Source organism: Eucyclogobius newberryi, unplaced genomic scaffold, assembly GCF_026437365.1.
Source record: "Eucyclogobius newberryi isolate DKJ021-1_F unplaced genomic scaffold, fEucNew1.0.hap1 SCAF_20, whole genome shotgun sequence".
Lineage (NCBI taxonomy): Eukaryota > Metazoa > Chordata > Actinopteri > Gobiiformes > Gobiidae > Eucyclogobius > Eucyclogobius newberryi.
Window position 1 is genome coordinate 1,453,898 of NW_027315835.1, and position 18,720 is coordinate 1,472,617.

An 18,720-nucleotide genomic window follows, 5' to 3' on the forward strand; every position below is an offset into this window, starting at 1 on the left:
GACCTGGTTTAGACCTGGTTTAGACCTGGTTTAGTCCTGGTTTAGTCCTGGTTTAGACCTGGTTTAGACCTGGTTTAGTCCTGGTTTAGTCCTGGTTTAGACCTGGTTTAGACCTGGTTTAGACCTGGTTTAGACCTGGTTTAGTCCTGGTTTAGACCTGGTTTAGACCTGGTTTAGTCCTGGTTTAGACCTGGTTTAGACCTGGTTTAGACCTGGTTTAGTCCTGGTTTAGACCTGGTTTAGTCCTGGTTTAGACCTGGTTTAGACCTGGTTTAGACCTGGTTTAGACCTGGTTTAGTCCTGGTTTAGACCTGGTTTAGTCCTGGTTTAGTCCTGGTTTAGACCTGGTTTAGACCTGGTTTAGACCTGGTTTAGTCCTGGTTTAGACCTGGTTTAGACCTGGTTTAGACCTGGTTTAGACCTGGTTTAGTCCTGGTTTAGACCTGGTTTAGACCTGGTTTAGTCCTGGTTTAGACCTGGTTTAGACCTGGTTTAGACCTGGTTTAGACCTGGTTTAGTCCTGGTTTAGACCTGGTTTAGACCTGGTTTAGTCCTGGTTTAGACCTGGTTTAGACCTGGTTTAGACCTGGTTTAGTCCTGGTTTAGACCTGGTTTAGACCTGGTTTAGACCTGGTTTAGTCCTGGTTTAGACCTGGTTTAGACCTGGTTTAGACCTGGTTTAGTCCTGGTTTAGACCTGGTTTAGTCCTGGTTTAGACCTGGTTTAGACCTGGTTTAGACCTGGTTTAGTCCTGGTTTAGACCTGGTTTAGACCTGGTTTAGACCTGGTTTAGTCCTGGTTTAGACCTGGTTTAGTCCTGGTTTAGACCTGGTTTAGTCCTGGTTTAGACCTGGTTTAGACCTGGTTTAGACCTGGTTTAGACCTGGTTTAGTCCTGGTTTAGACCTGGTTTAGTCCTGGTTTAGACCTGGTTTAGACCTGGTTTAGACCTGGTTTAGACCTGGTTTAGTCCTGGTTTAGACCTGGTTTAGACCTGGTTTAGTCCTGGTTTAGACCTGGTTTAGACCTGGTTTAGTCCTGGTTTAGACCTGGTTTAGTCCTGGTTTAGACCTGGTTTAGACCTGGTTTAGACCTGGTTTAGACCTGGTTTAGTCCTGGTTTAGACCTGGTTTAGTCCTGGTTTAGACCTGGTTTAGACCTGGTTTAGTCCTGGTTTAGACCTGGTTTAGTCCTGGTTTAGACCTGGTTTAGACCTGGTTTAGACCTGGTTTAGACCTGGTTTAGTCCTGGTTTAGACCTGGTTTAGTCCTGGTTTAGACCTGGTTTAGACCTGGTTTAGACCTGGTTTAGACCTGGTTTAGTCCTGGTTTAGACCTGGTTTAGTCCTGGTTTATACCTGGTTTAGACCTGGTTTAGACCTGGTTTAGACCTGGTTTAGACCTGGTTTAGACCTGGTTTAGTCCTGGTTTAGACCTGGTTTAGACCTGGTTTAGACCTGGTTTAGTCCTGGTTTAGACCTGGTTTAGACCTGGTTTAGACCTGGTTTAGTCCTGGTTTAGACCTGGTTTAGACCTGGTTTAGACCTGGTTTAGTCCTGGTTTAGACCTGGTTTAGTCCTGGTTTAGACCTGGTTTAGACCTGGTTTAGACCTGGTTTAGTCCTGGTTTAGACCTGGTTTAGACCTGGTTTAGACCTGGTTTAGACCTGGTTTAGTCCTGGTTTAGACCTGGTTTAGACCTGGTTTAGACCTGGTTTAGACCTGGTTTAGTCCTGGTTTAGACCTGGTTTAGTCCTGGTTTAGAACTGGTTTAGACCTGGTTTAGTCCTGGTGTAGTCCTGGTTTAGTCCTGGTTTAGACCTGGTTTAGTCCTGGTTTAGACCTGGTTTAGTCCTGGTTTAGAACTGGTTTAGACCTGGTTTAGTCCTGGTTTAGACCTGGTTTAGTCCTGGTTTAGAACTGGTTTAGACCTGGTTTAGACCTGGTTTAGACCTGATTTAGACCTGGTTTAGTCCTGGTTTAGAACTGGTTTAGACCTGGTTTAGTCCTGGTTTAGACCTGGTTTAGTCCTGGTTTGGTTTAGACCTGGTTTAGTCCTGGTTTAGACCTGGTTTAGCCCTGGTTTAGACCTGGTTTAGTCCTGGTTTAGACCTGGTTTAGACCTGGTTTAGTCCTGGTTTAGACCTGGTTTAGACCTGGTTTATTCCTGGTTTAGACCTGGTTTAGTCCTGGTTTAGACCTGGTTTAGACCTGGTTTAGACCTGGTTTAGTCCTGGTTTAGACCTGGTTTAGACCTGGTTTAGACCTGGTTTAGACCTGGTTTAGTCCTGGTTTAGACCTGGTTTAGACCTGGTTTAGTCCTGGTTTAGACCTGGTTTAGTCCTGGTTTAGACCTGGTTTAGACCTGGTTTAGTCCTGGTTTAGACCTGGTTTAGACCTGGTTTAGTCCTGGTTTAGACCTGGTTTAGACCTGGTTTAGACCTGGTTTAGTCCTGGTTTAGACCTGGTTTAGACCTGGTTTAGTCCTGGTTTAGACCTGGTTTAGTCCTGGTTTAGACCTGGTTTAGACCTGGTTTAGACCTGGTTTAGACCTGGTTTAGTCCTGGTTTAGACCTGGTTTAGTCCTGGTTTAGACCTGGTTTAGTCCTGGTTTAGACCTGGTTTAGACCTGGTTTAGACCTGGTTTAGTCCTGGTTTAGACCTGGTTTAGTCCTGGTTTAGAACTGGTTTAGACCTGGTTTAGTCCTGGTGTAGTCCTGGTTTAGTCCTGGTTTAGACCTGGTTTAGTCCTGGTTTAGACCTGGTTTAGTCCTGGTTTAGAACTGGTTTAGACCTGGTTTAGTCCTGGTTTAGACCTGGTTTAGTCCTGGTTTAGACCTGGTTTAGACCTGGTTTAGACCTGATTTAGACCTGGTTTAGTCCTGGTTTAGAACTGGTTTAGACCTGGTTTAGTCCTGGTTTAGACCTGGTTTAGACCTGGTTTAGTCCTGGTTTGGTTTAGACCTGGTTTAGTCCTGGTTTAGACCTGGTTTAGCCCTGGTTTAGACCTGGTTTAGTCCTGGTTTAGTCCTGGTTTAGACCTGGTTTAGACCTGGTTTAGTCCTGGTTTAGACCTGGTTTAGACCTGGTTTAGTCCTGGTTTAGACCTGGTTTAGACCTGGTTTAGTCCTGGTTTAGACCTGGTTTAGACCTGGTTTAGACCTGGTTTAGACCTGGTTTAGACCTGGTTTAGTCCTGGTTTAGACCTGGTTTAGACCTGGTTAGACCTGGTTTAGACCTGGTTTAGACCTGGTTTAGTCCTGGTTTAGACCTGGTTTAGACCTGGTTTAGACCTGGTTTAGACCTGGTTTAGTCCTGGTTTAGACCTGGTTTAGACCTGGTTTAGACCTGGTTTAGTCCTGGTTTAGTCCTGGTTTAGACCTGGTTTAGACCTGGTTTAGACCTGGTTTAGTCCTGGTTTAGTCCTGGTTTAGACCTGGTTTAGACCTGGTTTAGACCTGGTTTAGACCTGGTTTAGTCCTGGTTTAGTCCTGGTTTAGTCCTGGTTTAGACCTGGTTTAGACCTGGTTTAGACCTGGTTTAGACCTGGTTTAGACCTGGTTTAGTCCTGGTTTAGACCTGGTTTAGACCTGGTTTAGACCTGGTTTAGACCTGGTTTAGACCTGGTTTAGTCCTGGTTTAGACCTGGTTTAGACCTGGTTTAGTCCTGGTTTAGACCTGGTTTAGACCTGGTTTAGACCTGGTTTAGACCTGGTTTAGACCTGGTTTAGACCTGGTTTAGTCCTGGTTTAGACCTGGTTTAGACCTGGTTTAGACCTGGTTTAGACCTGGTTTAGACCTGGTTTAGACCTGGTTTAGTCCTGGTTTAGACCTGGTTTAGACCTGGTTTAGTCCTGGTTTAGACCTGGTTTAGTCCTGGTTTAGACCTGGTTTAGACCTGGTTTAGACCTGGTTTAGACCTGGTTTAGACCTGGTTTAGACCTGGTTTAGACCTGGTTTAGACCTGGTTTAGACCTGGTTTAGACATACAGCTTGGGGAACAGGTGGTGCTCGATGTGGCAGTTGATCAGAGAATGTCCAAAAATCCAGTCCAGGACCAGGTTTCTGGACTGGTTCAGGACACCGTGGCTCATCTGGAAGATCCGCTTTGGTCTTTGCTCCGGAGAGAACATGGACAGACCGATGTGCTGCAGGAGACATATGGAGTGAGACATGTGAGAGGACATGAGTGAGACACTTGTGAGAGGACATGGAGTGAGACAGGTGAGAGGACACAGAGTGAGACATGTGAGAGAACGTGGAGTGAGACATGTGAGAGGACACAGAGTGAGACATGTGAGAGGACACAGAGTGAGACATGTGAGAGGACACAGAGTGAGACAGGTGAGAGGACACAGAGTGAGACAGGTGAGAGGACACAGAGTGAGACATGTGAGAGGACAGAGTGAGACATGTGAGAGAACATGGAGTGAGACATGTGAGAGGACACAGAGTGAGACATGTGAGAGGACACAGAGTGAGACAGGTGAGAGAACGTGGAGTGAGACATGTGAGAGGACACAGAGTGAGACATGTGAGAGGACACAGAGTGAGACATGTGAGAGGACAGAGTGAGACATGTGAGAGAACATGGAGTGAGACATGTGAGAGGACAGAGTGAGACATGTGAGAGAACATGGAGTGAGACATGTGAGAGGACAGAGTGAGACATGTGAGAGGACATGGAGTGAGACATGTGAGAGGACACAGAGTGAGACAGGTGAGAACATGAAGTGAGACAGGTGAGAGGACATGGAGTGAGACAGGTGCTGGACGTGTGGGACACCTGGAAGATGTTGACGTGGATGTAGGGCAGGGAGAAGAGGTTCCTGGTGAAGAACATGCAGCCGAGCGCCGACAGAACTGAGCTGAAGCCGCTCACATGAAGCAGGAGCCACAGATTAGACACCAGGCCCAGAGAAACCATCAGGAGCGTGCGGACGGACGAGACGAGCGGCTGGTCCTTCAGCTGGACCGCAACAGAGACAAAATAAAGACAATACTCAGGACAAACTGCATGTGTCCGAAGTGACACTCCTGTAACTCCTGCTCACAGCGTGTCCTAAAAGCTCCATAAAAAGCTTTAACTGGTTCAAAATGCAGCAGCAAGATTACAACAGGAACTAAAAGAAGAAGCACATTACGCTGGTGCTGGAGTCTCTTCACTGGCTCCTGTTTAGAATCACATTTAAACTCCTCCTCCTGATTTACAAAGCCATAAATGACACGCCCCATCCTACCTAAAAGATGCTCTAGAACCATCTCATCCAATCAGAGCTCTTCACTCTCAACATGCTGGTCCCAAGAGTCTCTAAAAGCACAGTAGGAGGTGGAGTCCTGTCCATGTTGAAGAGGCAACACAGTCTCTTCATTTAAGTCCAGACAAATGACTTATGCTCAGGCCAGTGAGGAACAGAAATATAAAGCTACAATTTCAGCTCCGCTGCCCTAGCAGCAACTCTGAGGGAAGTACGAGCTCTGTCCTCTGATAAACACTTCTTCTATCAAACTATATTTCATATTTCATTTCACTTGTGTTTGTTCATTGTCTTTTCTTCTTCTTCTCTCAAATCAAATCAAATCAAATCAAATCAAATCAATCTCTCACTTCCTGAGAGTGAAACAGACACATCCATGATGTGGATCCAGATGATCCTGGAGAAACACTCTCTACTCCAGATGAACAGTTCCTCATCTGCTGGAAGAACTGGTTCTCCTCCTGAAGAACTGGTTCTCCTCCTGAAGAACTGGTTCTCCTCCTGAAGAACTGGTTCTCCTCCTGAAGAACCGGTTCTCCTCCTGAAGAACCGGTTCTCCTCCTGAAGAACCGGTTCTCCTCCTGAAGAACCGGTTCTCCTCCTGAAGAACCGGTTCTCCTCCTGAAGAATCGGTTCTCCTCCTGAAGAACCGGTTCTCCTCCTGAAGAACCGGTTCTCCTCCTGAGTGGCTCCAGCTCCACTGTCTCTCTCTCGTCTGTGAGAGTCAGATCTCTCCTTCATGTGGAACTTCTCCAGGTTTATACTTTTTCAGCGAGAGGTTTGGCCGAGAAGGAGGGTCTAAGGACAGAGGGAGGGTCTAAGGACAGAGGGAGGGTCTAAGGACAGAGGGAGGGTCTAAGGACAGAGGGAGGGTCTAAGGACAGAAGGACAGAAGGAGGGTCTAAGGACAGAGGGAGGGTCTAAGGACAGAGGGAGGGTCTAAGGACAGAGGGAGGGTCTAAGGACAGAAGGAGGGTCTAAGGACAGAAGGAGGGTCTAAGGACAGGGGACCCTGGGACATGTGTCTTAGGACACGGGATGCTTGGACATTGCCAACTCCCTGTTGTGATTTTGGGCATGAGTGTGTGGGTGCAGTACCTAGAGCCACCAGCGGGGTGATGACGGGCAGGGCTAACGGAGCGACGAACAGGTAAAGGGCGCGGCTCAGACCTGGGACTTTCCACATGGACGAGTCTCCGAGACCCAGGACGTTTGTGTGGGCGTGATGGAACTTCAGGTGGGCGTGGACCGCCGCGTCTGCACTGAACGCACCGCACGCCTGGAAAAGACGTCAGATGCCCTCCCTGTGTCAGATGCCCTCCCTGTGTCAGATGCCCTCCCCGTGTCAGATGCCCTCCCTGTGTCAGATGCCCTCCCCGTGTCAGATGCCCTCCCCGTGTCAGGTGCCCTCCCCGTGTCAGATGCCCTCCCCGTGTCAGATGCCCTCCCTGTGTCAGATGCCCTCCCTGTGTCAGATGCCCTCCCTGTGTCAGATGCCCTCCCTGTGTTCTGACCAGTGAAGAGCTGGTCAGAACAGAGTGACTGGCCAGATGAGCTCCTTTCACTGTGACCACAGCATGAGACGCTCCGAGAAGCAGCAAACCCACGAAGAAGAGCAGGAGCGAGGAGCAGCGGAGGAGGAGGAGGAGCAGGAGGAGGAGGAGCAGCGGAGGAGGAGGAGGAGCAGGAGGAGGAGGAGGAGCAGGAGGAGGAGGAGGAGCAGGAGGAAGAGGAGGAGGAGCAGGAGGAGGAGGAGGAGCAGGAGGAAGAGGAGGAGGAGCAGGAGCAGGAGGAGCAGGAGGAGGAGGAGGAGGAGCAGGAGGAGCAGGAGGAAGAGGAGGAGGAGCAGGAGCAGGAGGAGCAGGAGGAGGAGGAGGAGCAGGAGGAGGAGGAGAAGGAGGAGGAGGAGCAGGAGGAGGAGGAGAAGGAGGAGGAGGAGCAGGAGGAAGAGGAGGAGCAGGAGGAAGAGGAGCAGGAGGAGAAGGAGGAGCAGGAGGAGGAGGAGGAGGAGGAGGAGCAGGAGGAGGAGGAGAAGGAGGAAGAGGAGGAGCAGGAGGAAGAGGAGCAGGAGGAGAAGGAGGAGCAGGAGGAGAAGGAGGAGCAGGAGGAGCAGGAGCAGGAGGAGCAGGAGGAGGAGGAGGAGGAGGAGGAGGAGGAGGAACCCTGAGATGAGAGAAAGCAGAACGTAACATCTGAACCTTAAACGTCTTTAACAAACATCATCATCAGAACTTTGTATCTGGGCCTAAAAACTCCTGCCATGGAAACAGAGAATAGATACTTCAGGAGCGTACTTCAGGAGCGTACTTCATTAGTGTCCTTCAGGAGCGTACTTCAGGAGCGTACTTCCGGAGCGTACTTCCGGAGCGTACTTCATTAGTGTACTTCAGGAGCGTACTTCAGGAGCGTACTTCATTAGTGTACTTCAGGAGCGTACTTCATTAGTGTACTTCAGGAGCGTACTTCATTAGTGTCCTTCAGGAGCGTACTTCAGGAGCGTAATTCAGGAGCGTACTTCAGGAGCGTACTTCAGGAGCGTACTTCCGGAGCGTACTTCCGGAGCGTACTTCATTAGCGTACTTCAGGAGCGTTCTTCAGGAGCGTACTTCAGGAGCGTACTTCATTAGCGTACTTCCGGAGCGTACTTCAGGAGCGTACTTCAGGAGCGTAATTCAGGAGCGTACTTCAGGGAGCGTACTTCAGGAGCGTACTTCAGGAGCGTACTTCATGAGCGTACTTCAGGAGCGTACTTCATTAGTGTACTTCAGGAGCGTACTTCAGGTGCGTACTTCAGGAGCGTACTTCAGGAGCGTACTTCATTAGTGTACTTCAGGAGCGTACTTCAGGAGCGTACTTCATTAGTGTACTTCAGGAGCGTACTTCATTAGTGTCCTTCAGGAGCGTACTTCAGGAGCGTAATTCAGGAGCGTACTTCAGGAGCGTACTTCAGGAGCGTACTTCATTAGTGTCCTTCAGGAGCGTACTTCAGGAGCGTACTTCCGGAGCGTACTTCCGGAGCGTACTTCATTAGTGTACTTCAGGAGCGTACTTCAGGAGCGTACTTCATTAGTGTACTTCAGGAGCGTACTTCATTAGTGTACTTCAGGAGCGTACTTCATTAGTGTCCTTCAGGAGCGTACTTCAGGAGCGTAATTCAGGAGCGTACTTCAGGAGCGTACTTCAGGAGCGTACTTCCGGAGCGTACTTCCGGAGCGTACTTCATTAGCGTACTTCAGGAGCGTTCTTCAGGAGCGTACTTCAGGAGCGTACTTCATTAGCGTACTTCCGGAGCGTACTTCAGGAGCGTACTTCAGGAGCGTAATTCAGGAGCGTACTTCAGGGAGCGTACTTCAGGAGCGTACTTCAGGAGCGTACTTCATGAGCGTACTTCAGGAGCGTACTTCATTAGTGTACTTCAGGAGCGTACTTCAGGTGCGTACTTCAGGAGCGTACTTCAGGAGCGTACTTCATTAGTGTACTTCAGGAGCGTACTTCATTAGTGTACTTCAGGAGCGTACTTCAGGAGCGTACTTCAGGAGCGTACTTCATTAGTGTCCTTCAGGAGCGTACTTCAGGAGCGTACTTCAGGAGCGTACTTCAGGAGCGTACTTCAGGGAGCGTACTTCAGGAGCGTACTTCAGGAGCGTACTTCAGGGAGCGTACTTCAGGGAGCGTACTTCAGGAGCGTACTTCAGGAGCGTACTTCAGGAGCGTACTTCAGGAGCGTACTTCAGGAGCGTACTTCAGGAGCGTACTTCAGGGAGCGTACTTCAGGAGCGTACTTCAGGAGCGTACTTGTACTTCTGGAGATCCGGTTTAAGTTTTTCGTAGGTAAAATGTGCAAAGTTTAAACTGGACAAAAGAAGTTCAAAGAAGCAGAAGCTGTTTTTCTTGTGCAGTGAAAACACGAGCTCTGCCTCAGAGATAAAGGCTTCAAAGGTCGTCAGAGGTCAAAGGTCAGAGGTTCATGAGGCGTGTGCAGAGCTGACAAGATAAAGTGAAAGTTGAACTTGGCTCAGGATCAGTACCGTCACAGGCAGAACATGCAAACTGTAGCTCACGCTCCAGGAAACTGCAGGACGTGTTCGAGGACGTGTTCCAGGACGTGGACGTGTTCCAGGACGTGTTCGAGGACGTGTTCGAGGACGTGTTTGAGGACGTGTTTGAGGACGTGTTCGAGGACGTGTTTGAGGACGTGTTCGAGGACGTGTTCGAGGACGTGTTCGAGGACGTGTTTGAAGACGTGGACGTGTTCGAGGACGTGGACGTGTTCCAGGACGTGTTCGAGGACGTGTTCGAGGACGTGTTTGAGGACGTGTTTGAGGACGTGTTCGAGGACGTGTTCGAGGACGTGTTCGAGGACGTGGACATGTTCGAGGACGTGTTCGAGGACGTGTTCGAGGACGTGGACGTGGACGTGTTCGAGGATGTGTTGGAGGACATGTTGGAGGACGTGTTTGAGGACGTGTTTGAGGACGTGTTCGAGGACGTGTTCGAGGACGTGTTCGAGGACGTGGACATGTTCGAGGACGTGTTCGAGGACGTGTTCGAGGACGTGAACGTGTTCGAGGATGTGTTGGAGGACATGTTGGAGGACGTGTTTGAGGACGTGTTTGAGGACGTGTTTGAGGACGTGTTTGAGGACGTGTTCGAGGACGTGAACGTGTTCGAGGATGTGTTGGAGGACATGTTGGAGGACGTGTTTGAGGACGTGTTTGAGGACGTGTTTGAGGACGTGTTTGAGGACGTGTTCGAGGACGTGTTCGAGGACGTGTTCGAGGACGTGGACGTGTTCCAGGACGTGTTTGAGGACGTTGCGAGGATGTGTTCGAGGACGTGTTTGAGGACGTGTTTAAGGACGTGTTCGAGGACGTGTTTGAGGACGTGTTCCAGGACGTGTTCGAGGACGTGTTCGAGGACGTGTTTGAAGACGTGGACGTGTTCGAGGACGTGTTTCAGGACGTGTTCCAGGACGTGGACGTGTTCCAGGACGTGTTCCAGGACGTGTTCGAGGACGTGTTTGAGGACGTGTTTGAGGACGTGTTCGAGGACGTGTTCGAGGACGTGGACATGTTCGAGGACGTGTTCGAGGACGTGTTGGAGGACGTGTTTGAGGACGTGTTTGAGGACGTGTTTGAGGACGTGTTCGAGGACGTGTTCGAGGACGTGTTCAAGGACGTGTTCCAGGACGTGGACGTGGACGTGTTCGAGGACGTGTTCGAGGACGTGTTCAAGGACGTGTTCCAGGACGTGGACGTGGACGTGTTCGAGGACGTGTTCGAGGACGTGTTCGAGGACGTGTTCCAGGAAGTGGACGTGGACATGTTCGAGGACGTGTTCGAGGACGTGTTCGTGGACGTGTTCGAGGACGTGTTCGAGGACGTGTTCGAGGACGTGTTCCAGGACGTGGACGTGGACATGTTCGAGGACGTGTTCGAGGACGTGTTCGAGGACGTGTTCCAGGACGTGTTCGAGGACGTGTTTGAGGACGTGTTTGAGGACGTGTTTGAGGACATGTTTGAGGACGTGTTCGAGGACGTGTTTGAGGACATGTTTGAGGACGTGTTTGAGGACGTGTTTGAGGACGTGTTTGAGGACGTGTTAGAGGACGTGTTAGAGGACGTGTTTGAGGACGTGTTAGAGGACGTGTTAGAGGACATGTTTGAGGACGTGTTAGAGGACGTGTTAGAGGACGTGTTTGAGGACGTGTTTGAGGACGTGTTTGAGGACATGTTTGAGGACATGTTTGAGGACATGTTCGAGGACGTGTTTGAGGACCTGTTTGAGGACGTGTTCCAGGACGTGGACGTGGACATGTTTGTGGACATGTTTGAGGACATGTTTGAGGACATGTTTGAGGACGTGTTTGAGGACGTGTTAGAGGACATGTTTGAGGACGTGTTCCAGGACGTGTTCCAGGACGTGTTTGAGGACGTGTTTGAGGACGTGTTCCAGGACGTGTTCCAGGACGTGTTCGAGGACGTGTTCGAGGACGTGTTCGAGGACGTGTTCGAGGACGTGTTCGAGGACGTGTTTGAGGACGTGTTCGAGGACGTGTTCGAGGACGTGGACGTGTTTGAGGACATGTTTGAGGATGTGTTCCAGGACGTGGACGTGTTTGAGGACGTGGACATGGACGTGTTTGAGGACATGTTTGAGGACGTGTTTGAGGACGTGTTTGAGGACGTGTTCGAGGACGTGTTCGAGGACGTGTTCGAGGACGTGTTTGAGGACGTGTTTGAGGACGTGTTTGAGGACGTGTTAGAGGACATGTTTGAGGACGTGTTTGAGGACGTGTTAGAGGACGTGTTTGAGGACGTGTTTGAGGACGTGTTTGAGGACGTGTTTGAGGACATGTTTGAGGACGTGTTCGAGGACGTGTTTGAGGACATGTTTGAGGACGTGTTTGAGGACGTGTTTGAGGACGTGTTTGAGGACATGTTTGAGGACGTGTTCGAGGACGTGTTTGAGGACGTGTTTGAGGACGTGTTTGAGGACGTGTTAGAGGACATGTTTGAGGACGTGTTTGAGGACGTGTTAGAGGACGTGTTTGAGGACGTGTTTGAGGACGTGTTTGAGGACGTGTTTGAGGACATGTTTGAGGACGTGTTCGAGGACGTGTTTGAGGACATGTTTGAGGACGTGTTTGAGGACGTGTTTGAGGACGTGTTTGAGGACGTGTTAGAGGACGTGTTCCAGGACGTGTTCCAGGACGTGTTCGAGGACGTGTTCGAGGACGTGTTCGAGGACGTGTTCGAGGACGTGTTTGAGGACGTGTTTGAGGACGTGTTCGAGGACGTGTTCGAGGACGTGGACGTGTTTGAGGACATGTTTGAGGATGTGTTCCAGGACGTGGACGTGTTTGAGGACGTGGACATGGACGTGTTTGAGGACATGTTTGAGGACGTGTTTGAGGACGTGTTTGAGGACGTGTTTGAGGACGTGTTAGAGGACATGTTTGAGGACGTGTTCGAGGACGTGTTTGAGGACATGTTTGAGGACGTGTTTGAGGACGTGTTTGAGGACGTGTTAGAGGACATGTTTGAGGACGTGTTTGAGGACGTGTTAGAGGACGTGTTTGAGGACGTGTTTGAGGACGTGTTTGAGGACGTGTTTGAGGACATGTTTGAGGACGTGTTCGAGGACGTGTTCGAGGACATGTTTGAGGACGTGTTTGAGGACATGTTTGAGGACGTGTTCGAGGACGTGTTTGAGGACATGTTTGAGGACGTGTTTGAGGACGTGTTAGAGGACGTGTTTGAGGACATGTTTGAGGACGTGTTTGAGGACGTGTTTGAGGACGTGTTTGAGGACATGTTTGAGGACGTGTTCGAGGACGTGTTTGAGGACGTGTTTGAGGACATGTTTGAGGACGTGTTTGAGGACGTGTTCGAGGACGTGTTTGAGGACATGTTTGAGGACGTGTTTGAGGACGTGTTCGAGGACGTGTTTGAGGACATGTTTGAGGACGTGTTTGAGGACGTGTTAGAGGACGTGTTTGAGGACATGTTTGAGGACGTGTTTGAGGACGTGTTTGAGGACGTGTTTGAGGACATGTTTGAGGACGTGTTTGAGGACGTGTTTGAGGACGTGTTTGAGGACGTGTTTGAGGACGTGTTTGAGGACGTGTTAGAGGACGTGTTTGAGGACATGTTTGAGGACGTGTTTGAGGACGTGTTTGAGGACGTGTTTGAGGACGTGTTTGAGGACGTGTTTGAGGACATGTTTGAGGACGTGTTCGAGGACGTGTTTGAGGACGTGTTTGAGGACATGTTTGAGGACGTGTTCGAGGACGACTGGATAACAATGAAGCTTTTCCAAACTTGTGGATTAATAATAATGAATAAGTCGTTTATGATGTTTGAGCTGCTGTTTCCACCACCATCAGTAAAGTTTGTGTGACATAACGACCTTGAGCTGGAGCTACAGGTCAAAGGTCGCTGCACGACCAGAACAAAGTCATTCATGAGAAAAAAGACGTTAATTAAGCAAAATAATATGTCTGTTTGCCGTAACCCGACCGAGCCGTCTAAATTATAGCCGACTGGAAAAAAAAATATCAGCATTTTGTCAAAATTATGCCAAATTCTTTTATTTTTCTTATATTTCGCCGACTCACCGCCCGTTTTTTCAAAAAAGCGCCGTGTTCAATAATTTTGTATCACTGGAACTCGCTAAAAATATTACGAAGCCGAAAAAGAAATGAAAATTAAACTTAACGCGAGCAGAGAACGTTCAAGTCATTGTCTGTTGAAGCCTGACCCCTGGAGGTCACTGACCCCTGGAGGTCACTGACCCCTGGAGGTCACTGACCCCTGGCGGTCACTGCGTGTCACTGGCAGAATAGAAAAAACGGGATTCGACAGTGGCTGAAATATGCAGAATTTGTCATATATGATGATCAAGACGTCGACGATTCTACGACATGAAAATGGCCAAAAAAATAAAATCATTTGTCCTGTACAAAAATAGTTTATTGGATGGACTTATTAATTTTTTTGTTTTGTACATTTACAGTAGCAATAAATGATAATATTAACTTAATTTCATAGGCAAATTATCATTAAATTCTATAAACAAATTTGGAATTTTTTATGCTTTAAAGTAAAAATAAATAAGAATTTACGTTCCTTCCCACTTAAAAAATGGTGGGTCGGGTTACAGCAAACAGACAATTTATTTGGGGCAGCCTGATGAGAAAAAAGTCGTAAATTAACGACATTAACCCCATTAAATAACGAGAAAAAAGTCATTAAGTAATGATTTAAAAAACTCCTTAATTAACGAGAAAAAAGTCGTAGTTTGGGCCGATTCAAAGTGACGTGAGCAGTTCACTTCCAGCACCACAGTCAGGACAACGGTCAGGACCACGGTCAGAACCACGGTCAGCACCACGGTCAGGACCACGGTCAGGACCACGGTCAGGACCACGGTCAGCACCACGGTCAGGACCACGGTCAGAACCACGGTCAGAACCACGGTCAGCACCACGGTCAGGACCACGGTCAGGACCACGGTCAGAACCACGGTCAGCACCACGGTCAGGACCACGGTCAGCACCACGGTCAGGACCACGGTCAGCACCACGGTCAGGACAACGGTTAGAACCACGGTCAGGACCACGGTCAGGACCACGGTCAGGACCACGGTCAGCACCACAGCACCACGGTCAGCACCACGGTCAGGACCATGGTCAGGGCCACGGTCAGGACCACAGCACCACGGTCAGGACCATGGTCAGGACCACGGTCAGGACCATGGTCAGGGCCACGGTCAGGACCACAGCACCACGGTCAGGACCATGGTCAGGACCACGGTCAGGACCACGGTCAGGGCCACGGTCAGGACCACAGCACCACGGTCAGGACCATGGTCAGGACCACGGTCAGCACCACGGTCAGGGCTTGGATGAGTTGACAGTTTAGAACGACATAAAAGTCTAAAATAGATGTTAAAGTCTTTCCTGGTCTTTAAAACCATGTGTTACGTGTTTATTACAAGACGAGACACTTTCCTGTGTCGCATCGTTCAAACTGTTGGATAAACGCTTTACTTTCTCCACGATGGACCCATAATGCACCAGGCCTCAAACAGCAGCCGTGCCCCGAGCCACAGCCGCCCGGAGACAGGAGGAGGAGCCTGCAGACAGGAGGAGGAGCCTGCAGACAGGAGGAGGAGCCCGCAGACAGGAGGAGGAGCCCGCAGACAGGAGGAGGAGCCCGCAGACAGGAGGAGGAGCCCGCAGACAGGAGGAGGAGCCCGCAGACAGGAGGAGGAGCCCGCAGACAGGAGGAGGAGCCCGCAGACAGGAGGAGGAGCCCGCAGACAGGAGGAGGAGCCCGCAGACAGGAGGAGGAGCCCGCAGACAGGAGGAGGAGCCTGCAGACAGGAGGAGGAGCCCGGAGACAGGAGGAGGAGCCTGCAGACAGGAGGAGGAGCCCGCAGACAGGAGGAGGAGCCCGCAGACAGGAGGAGGAGCCTGCAGACAGGAGGAGGAGCCCGGAGACAGGAGGAGGAGCCTGCAGACAGGAGGAGGAGCCTGCAGACAGGAGGAGGAGCCCGCAGACAGGAGCCCGCAGACAGGAGGAGGAGCCTGCAGACAGGAGGAGGAGCCCGGAGACAGGAGGAGGAGCCCGCAGACAGGAGGAGGAGCCCGCAGACAGGAGGAGGAGCCCGCAGACAGGAGGAGGAGCCTGCAGACAGGAGGAGGAGCCCGGAGACAGGAGGAGGAGCCTGCAGACAGGAGGAGGAGCCTGCAGACAGGAGGAGGAGCCTGCAGACAGGAGGAGGAGCCCGCAGACACTGTGTGTGTGTGTGTGTGTGTGTAAACACAGCTGTTACTGGACTGTCCCATGATGCAACACTGGGGGGAGGAGCCTGTAACATGGTGCTGAAAGTGAACCGTGAATCTGACTTTATTCTCTTTAAATTATGAGATTTTTCTCCTTATTTAATGAGAATAAAGTCATTAATGAATGACTTTATTCTCGACTTGTTTTAGTTTAGTTTAGTTTAGTTTAGTTTAGTTTAGTTTAGTTTAGTTTAGTTATCCTCTGTGTAGGACCCGACTCCAGATCTGGCCCTGGACTCTGGATGACATATAGATATGACATATAGATATGACATATAGATATGACATATAGATATGACATATAGATATGACATATAGATATGACATATAGATATGACATATAGATATTATTCATCTGAAATGTTAATTGTGAGAATCGTCAGAGTTAATCTAAAACGTGAAGAACAGAAACAGCTCCAGAGACTTCTAGACTTTAAAGACTTTTACTGTAAAACGAATAAGCCCCGCCTCTCCACCGTCATAAGCCCCGCCTCTCCACCGCCATAAGCCCCGCCTCTCCACCGCCATAAGCCCCACCGTCATAAGCCCCGCCTCTCCACCGCCATAAGCCCCGCCTCTTCACGACCCTTATGATCAGTGTTTTATCTCATTCATAAATCTGAACAATGACCTTAACACTACACCACTTTTCACCGAACGAGTGATAAGGAAACACAGGTCACGGGGTCAAAGGTCATTAAAGGTCATTAAAGGTCATTAAAAGTCGGTTACATCACAGACATAACGTGAAATCTCTGTGGTATTGATGCACTTTATCATTATTATGACACTTGATCCTGATAAACAGACTTTTAACACATTTAACTCTCATTGTCTGAATAGAATCATCAGGAAAATCACTTAAAATATCAAGAAATTATTTTTGTCATAATTTTTCACCCTAAAAACACAAAATAGATGTCAGTTTTTAACCTTAGACTTTACAGTTTATGATCGTGACGCACAGAAAAAGAAAGAAAGAAAGTGCCACATTTAAGTCATGTTTTCTTTATAAATGTCACTTTTTTGGCTCAATTAAAAAGATAAGTAATTACTCTTATTGTGTTATAATTGGTGCGTTATGATAATAATACAAATATAGTCACGTGTCTGCAGAGGCGCGAATCCGACCTGAGTCTGACCAGAAAAGCAGAAAAAGAGACTTTTACCCGGGGCCAGAGCCGCGAGCGCGAGGCCGAGGATGGAGCAGTCTTTCCCGCGGAGCTCCCACCAGCTGCAGCCGCTCAGCTCCTGCTGCACCAGCCGGTTCAGCTCCAGCATCAGGCTCTCCTCCCGGGCCTTGTCCCCGGTGTCCCGCGCCTCTGTCCCGGGCTGCACGCCGCTCTTGTCCCCGGTGTCCCGCGCCTCTGTCCCGGGCTGCACGCCGCTCTTGTCCCCGGTGTCCCGCGCCTCTGTCCCGGGCTGCACGCCGCTCTTGTCCCCGGTGTCCCGCGCCTCTGTCCCGGGCTGCACGCCGCTCTTGTCCCCGGTGTCCCGCGCCTCTGTCCCGGGCTGCACGCCGCCCACAGTCCACCTCCTCAGCCGCACTTCAGTGTCTCCTCCGCGGCTGCTCTGCCTCTTCTCCTGCGGGACATGATGCGTCTCCATCGGTCACTTTTGCACCGTGCGGGCCCCGCGGCGGCTCGGCCTCTTTTAAAGTCGCTCTAGAAAAGTTTTCGGGGCAAAGTCTGGATCACGATGACCGGCCCCGGGGCGTGTGATGACCGGCCCCGGGGCGTGTGATGACCGGCCCCGGGGCGTGTGATGACCGGCCCCGGGGCGTGTGATGACCGGCCCCGGGGCGTGTGATGACCGGCCCCGGGGCGTGTGATGACCGGGCTCCAGCTCCGGTTTCACATGAATTGTTGATGACCTCATCCCCGGTCAGTTGAAGCTGAAGCTGAAGTACTATATATATATATATATATATATATATATATATATATATATATATATATATATATATATATATATATATATATATATATATATATATATATATATATATGAGTGGGCCGGGCTGTGAGTGGGCCGGGCTGTGAGTGGGCCGGGCTGTGAGTGGGCCGGGCTGTGAGTGGGCCGGGTTGTGAGTGGGCCGGGCTGTGAGTGGGCCGGGCTGTGAGTGGGCCGGGCTGTGAGTGGGCCGGTGGGCCGCGCTGGAGGCTAAATGTAGAAGCTGATGTTTATCACACTCTGAAGACGCTTGATGTTACAGCAGCTGCTCTCGGAACCTGGGCCGTATCAAGACTAAATAAAGGACTAACAGAGTCTAAAATGATTTAAGTTAAAATAGTCTCAATTTAATGACATTCTAGGAGTAACTTAATAAACCAAAGCACAGCAGGTTATTTTCCTTAAAAGTCAAATTCACATTTGTTGCAGTTTCTTTAAATAAGGATGATTTCATGTCATTCGTATTCAATGTTCTTTATTAAAAGTGTAAAACATTGTAATAAATCATTTTCACAAAGATTTGTATCAAATAAAGAATAAATATGTACAAATCCATTTTACACCTGAAATATACAATGAAACAGTCGATCTTGTGGTTGTGTCAGACGCTGCTTATTTCACACAAACTATAAAACCTCAAATACTTTCAGTTCTTTGTAACATGGAAACATCATTTCATGAATAAAATAGAGCGATCATCTGAAGTGCGTTAAGCATTTTCCCACCAACCACAAGGTCTGCTGTTGTGTCCCTGGGCAAGACACCACATGCCACTTCCAGGTCAACAAACAAATACATAAACACACAATAACAGTATTTACACTGTAAAGCAAAAAGAACTCTGCAGTGTCTCCAGTTCAGGCCTGACCTCCATGTTTGTAGTCCTCCATGTTTGTAGTCCTCCATGTTTGTTGTTTGTAGTTCTCGGTGTTTGTTGTTTGTAGTCCTCCATGTTTGTAGTCCTCCATGTTTGTTGTTTGTAGTTCTCGGTGTTTGTTGTTTGTAGTCCTCCATGTTTGTAGTCCTCCATGTTTGTTGTTTGTAGTTCTTGGTGTTTGTTGTTCGTAGTCCTCCATGTTTGTAGTCCTTCATGTTTGTACTCCTCCATGTTTGTAGTCCCCCATGTTTGTTTTTTCGTAGTCCTCCATGTTTGTAGTCCTT

At 49.5% G+C, this 18,720-nt stretch overlaps 1 protein-coding gene across 1 annotated transcript; it reads right to left on the reverse strand.

The window, feature by feature from the left end:
- Nucleotides 1–3,977: 3,977 nt before the first annotated feature.
- On the reverse strand, nucleotides 3,978–17,303 carry fads6 (fatty acid desaturase 6). Its single transcript, XM_072456790.1, is given in 5 exon segments — nucleotides 3,978–4,145; nucleotides 4,784–4,966; nucleotides 6,349–6,555; nucleotides 6,770–6,903; nucleotides 16,776–17,303. Coding segments are annotated over 5 exon segments (1,131 nt in total). The 5' UTR covers nucleotides 17,215–17,303.
- Nucleotides 17,304–18,720: the final 1,417 nt, after the last annotated feature.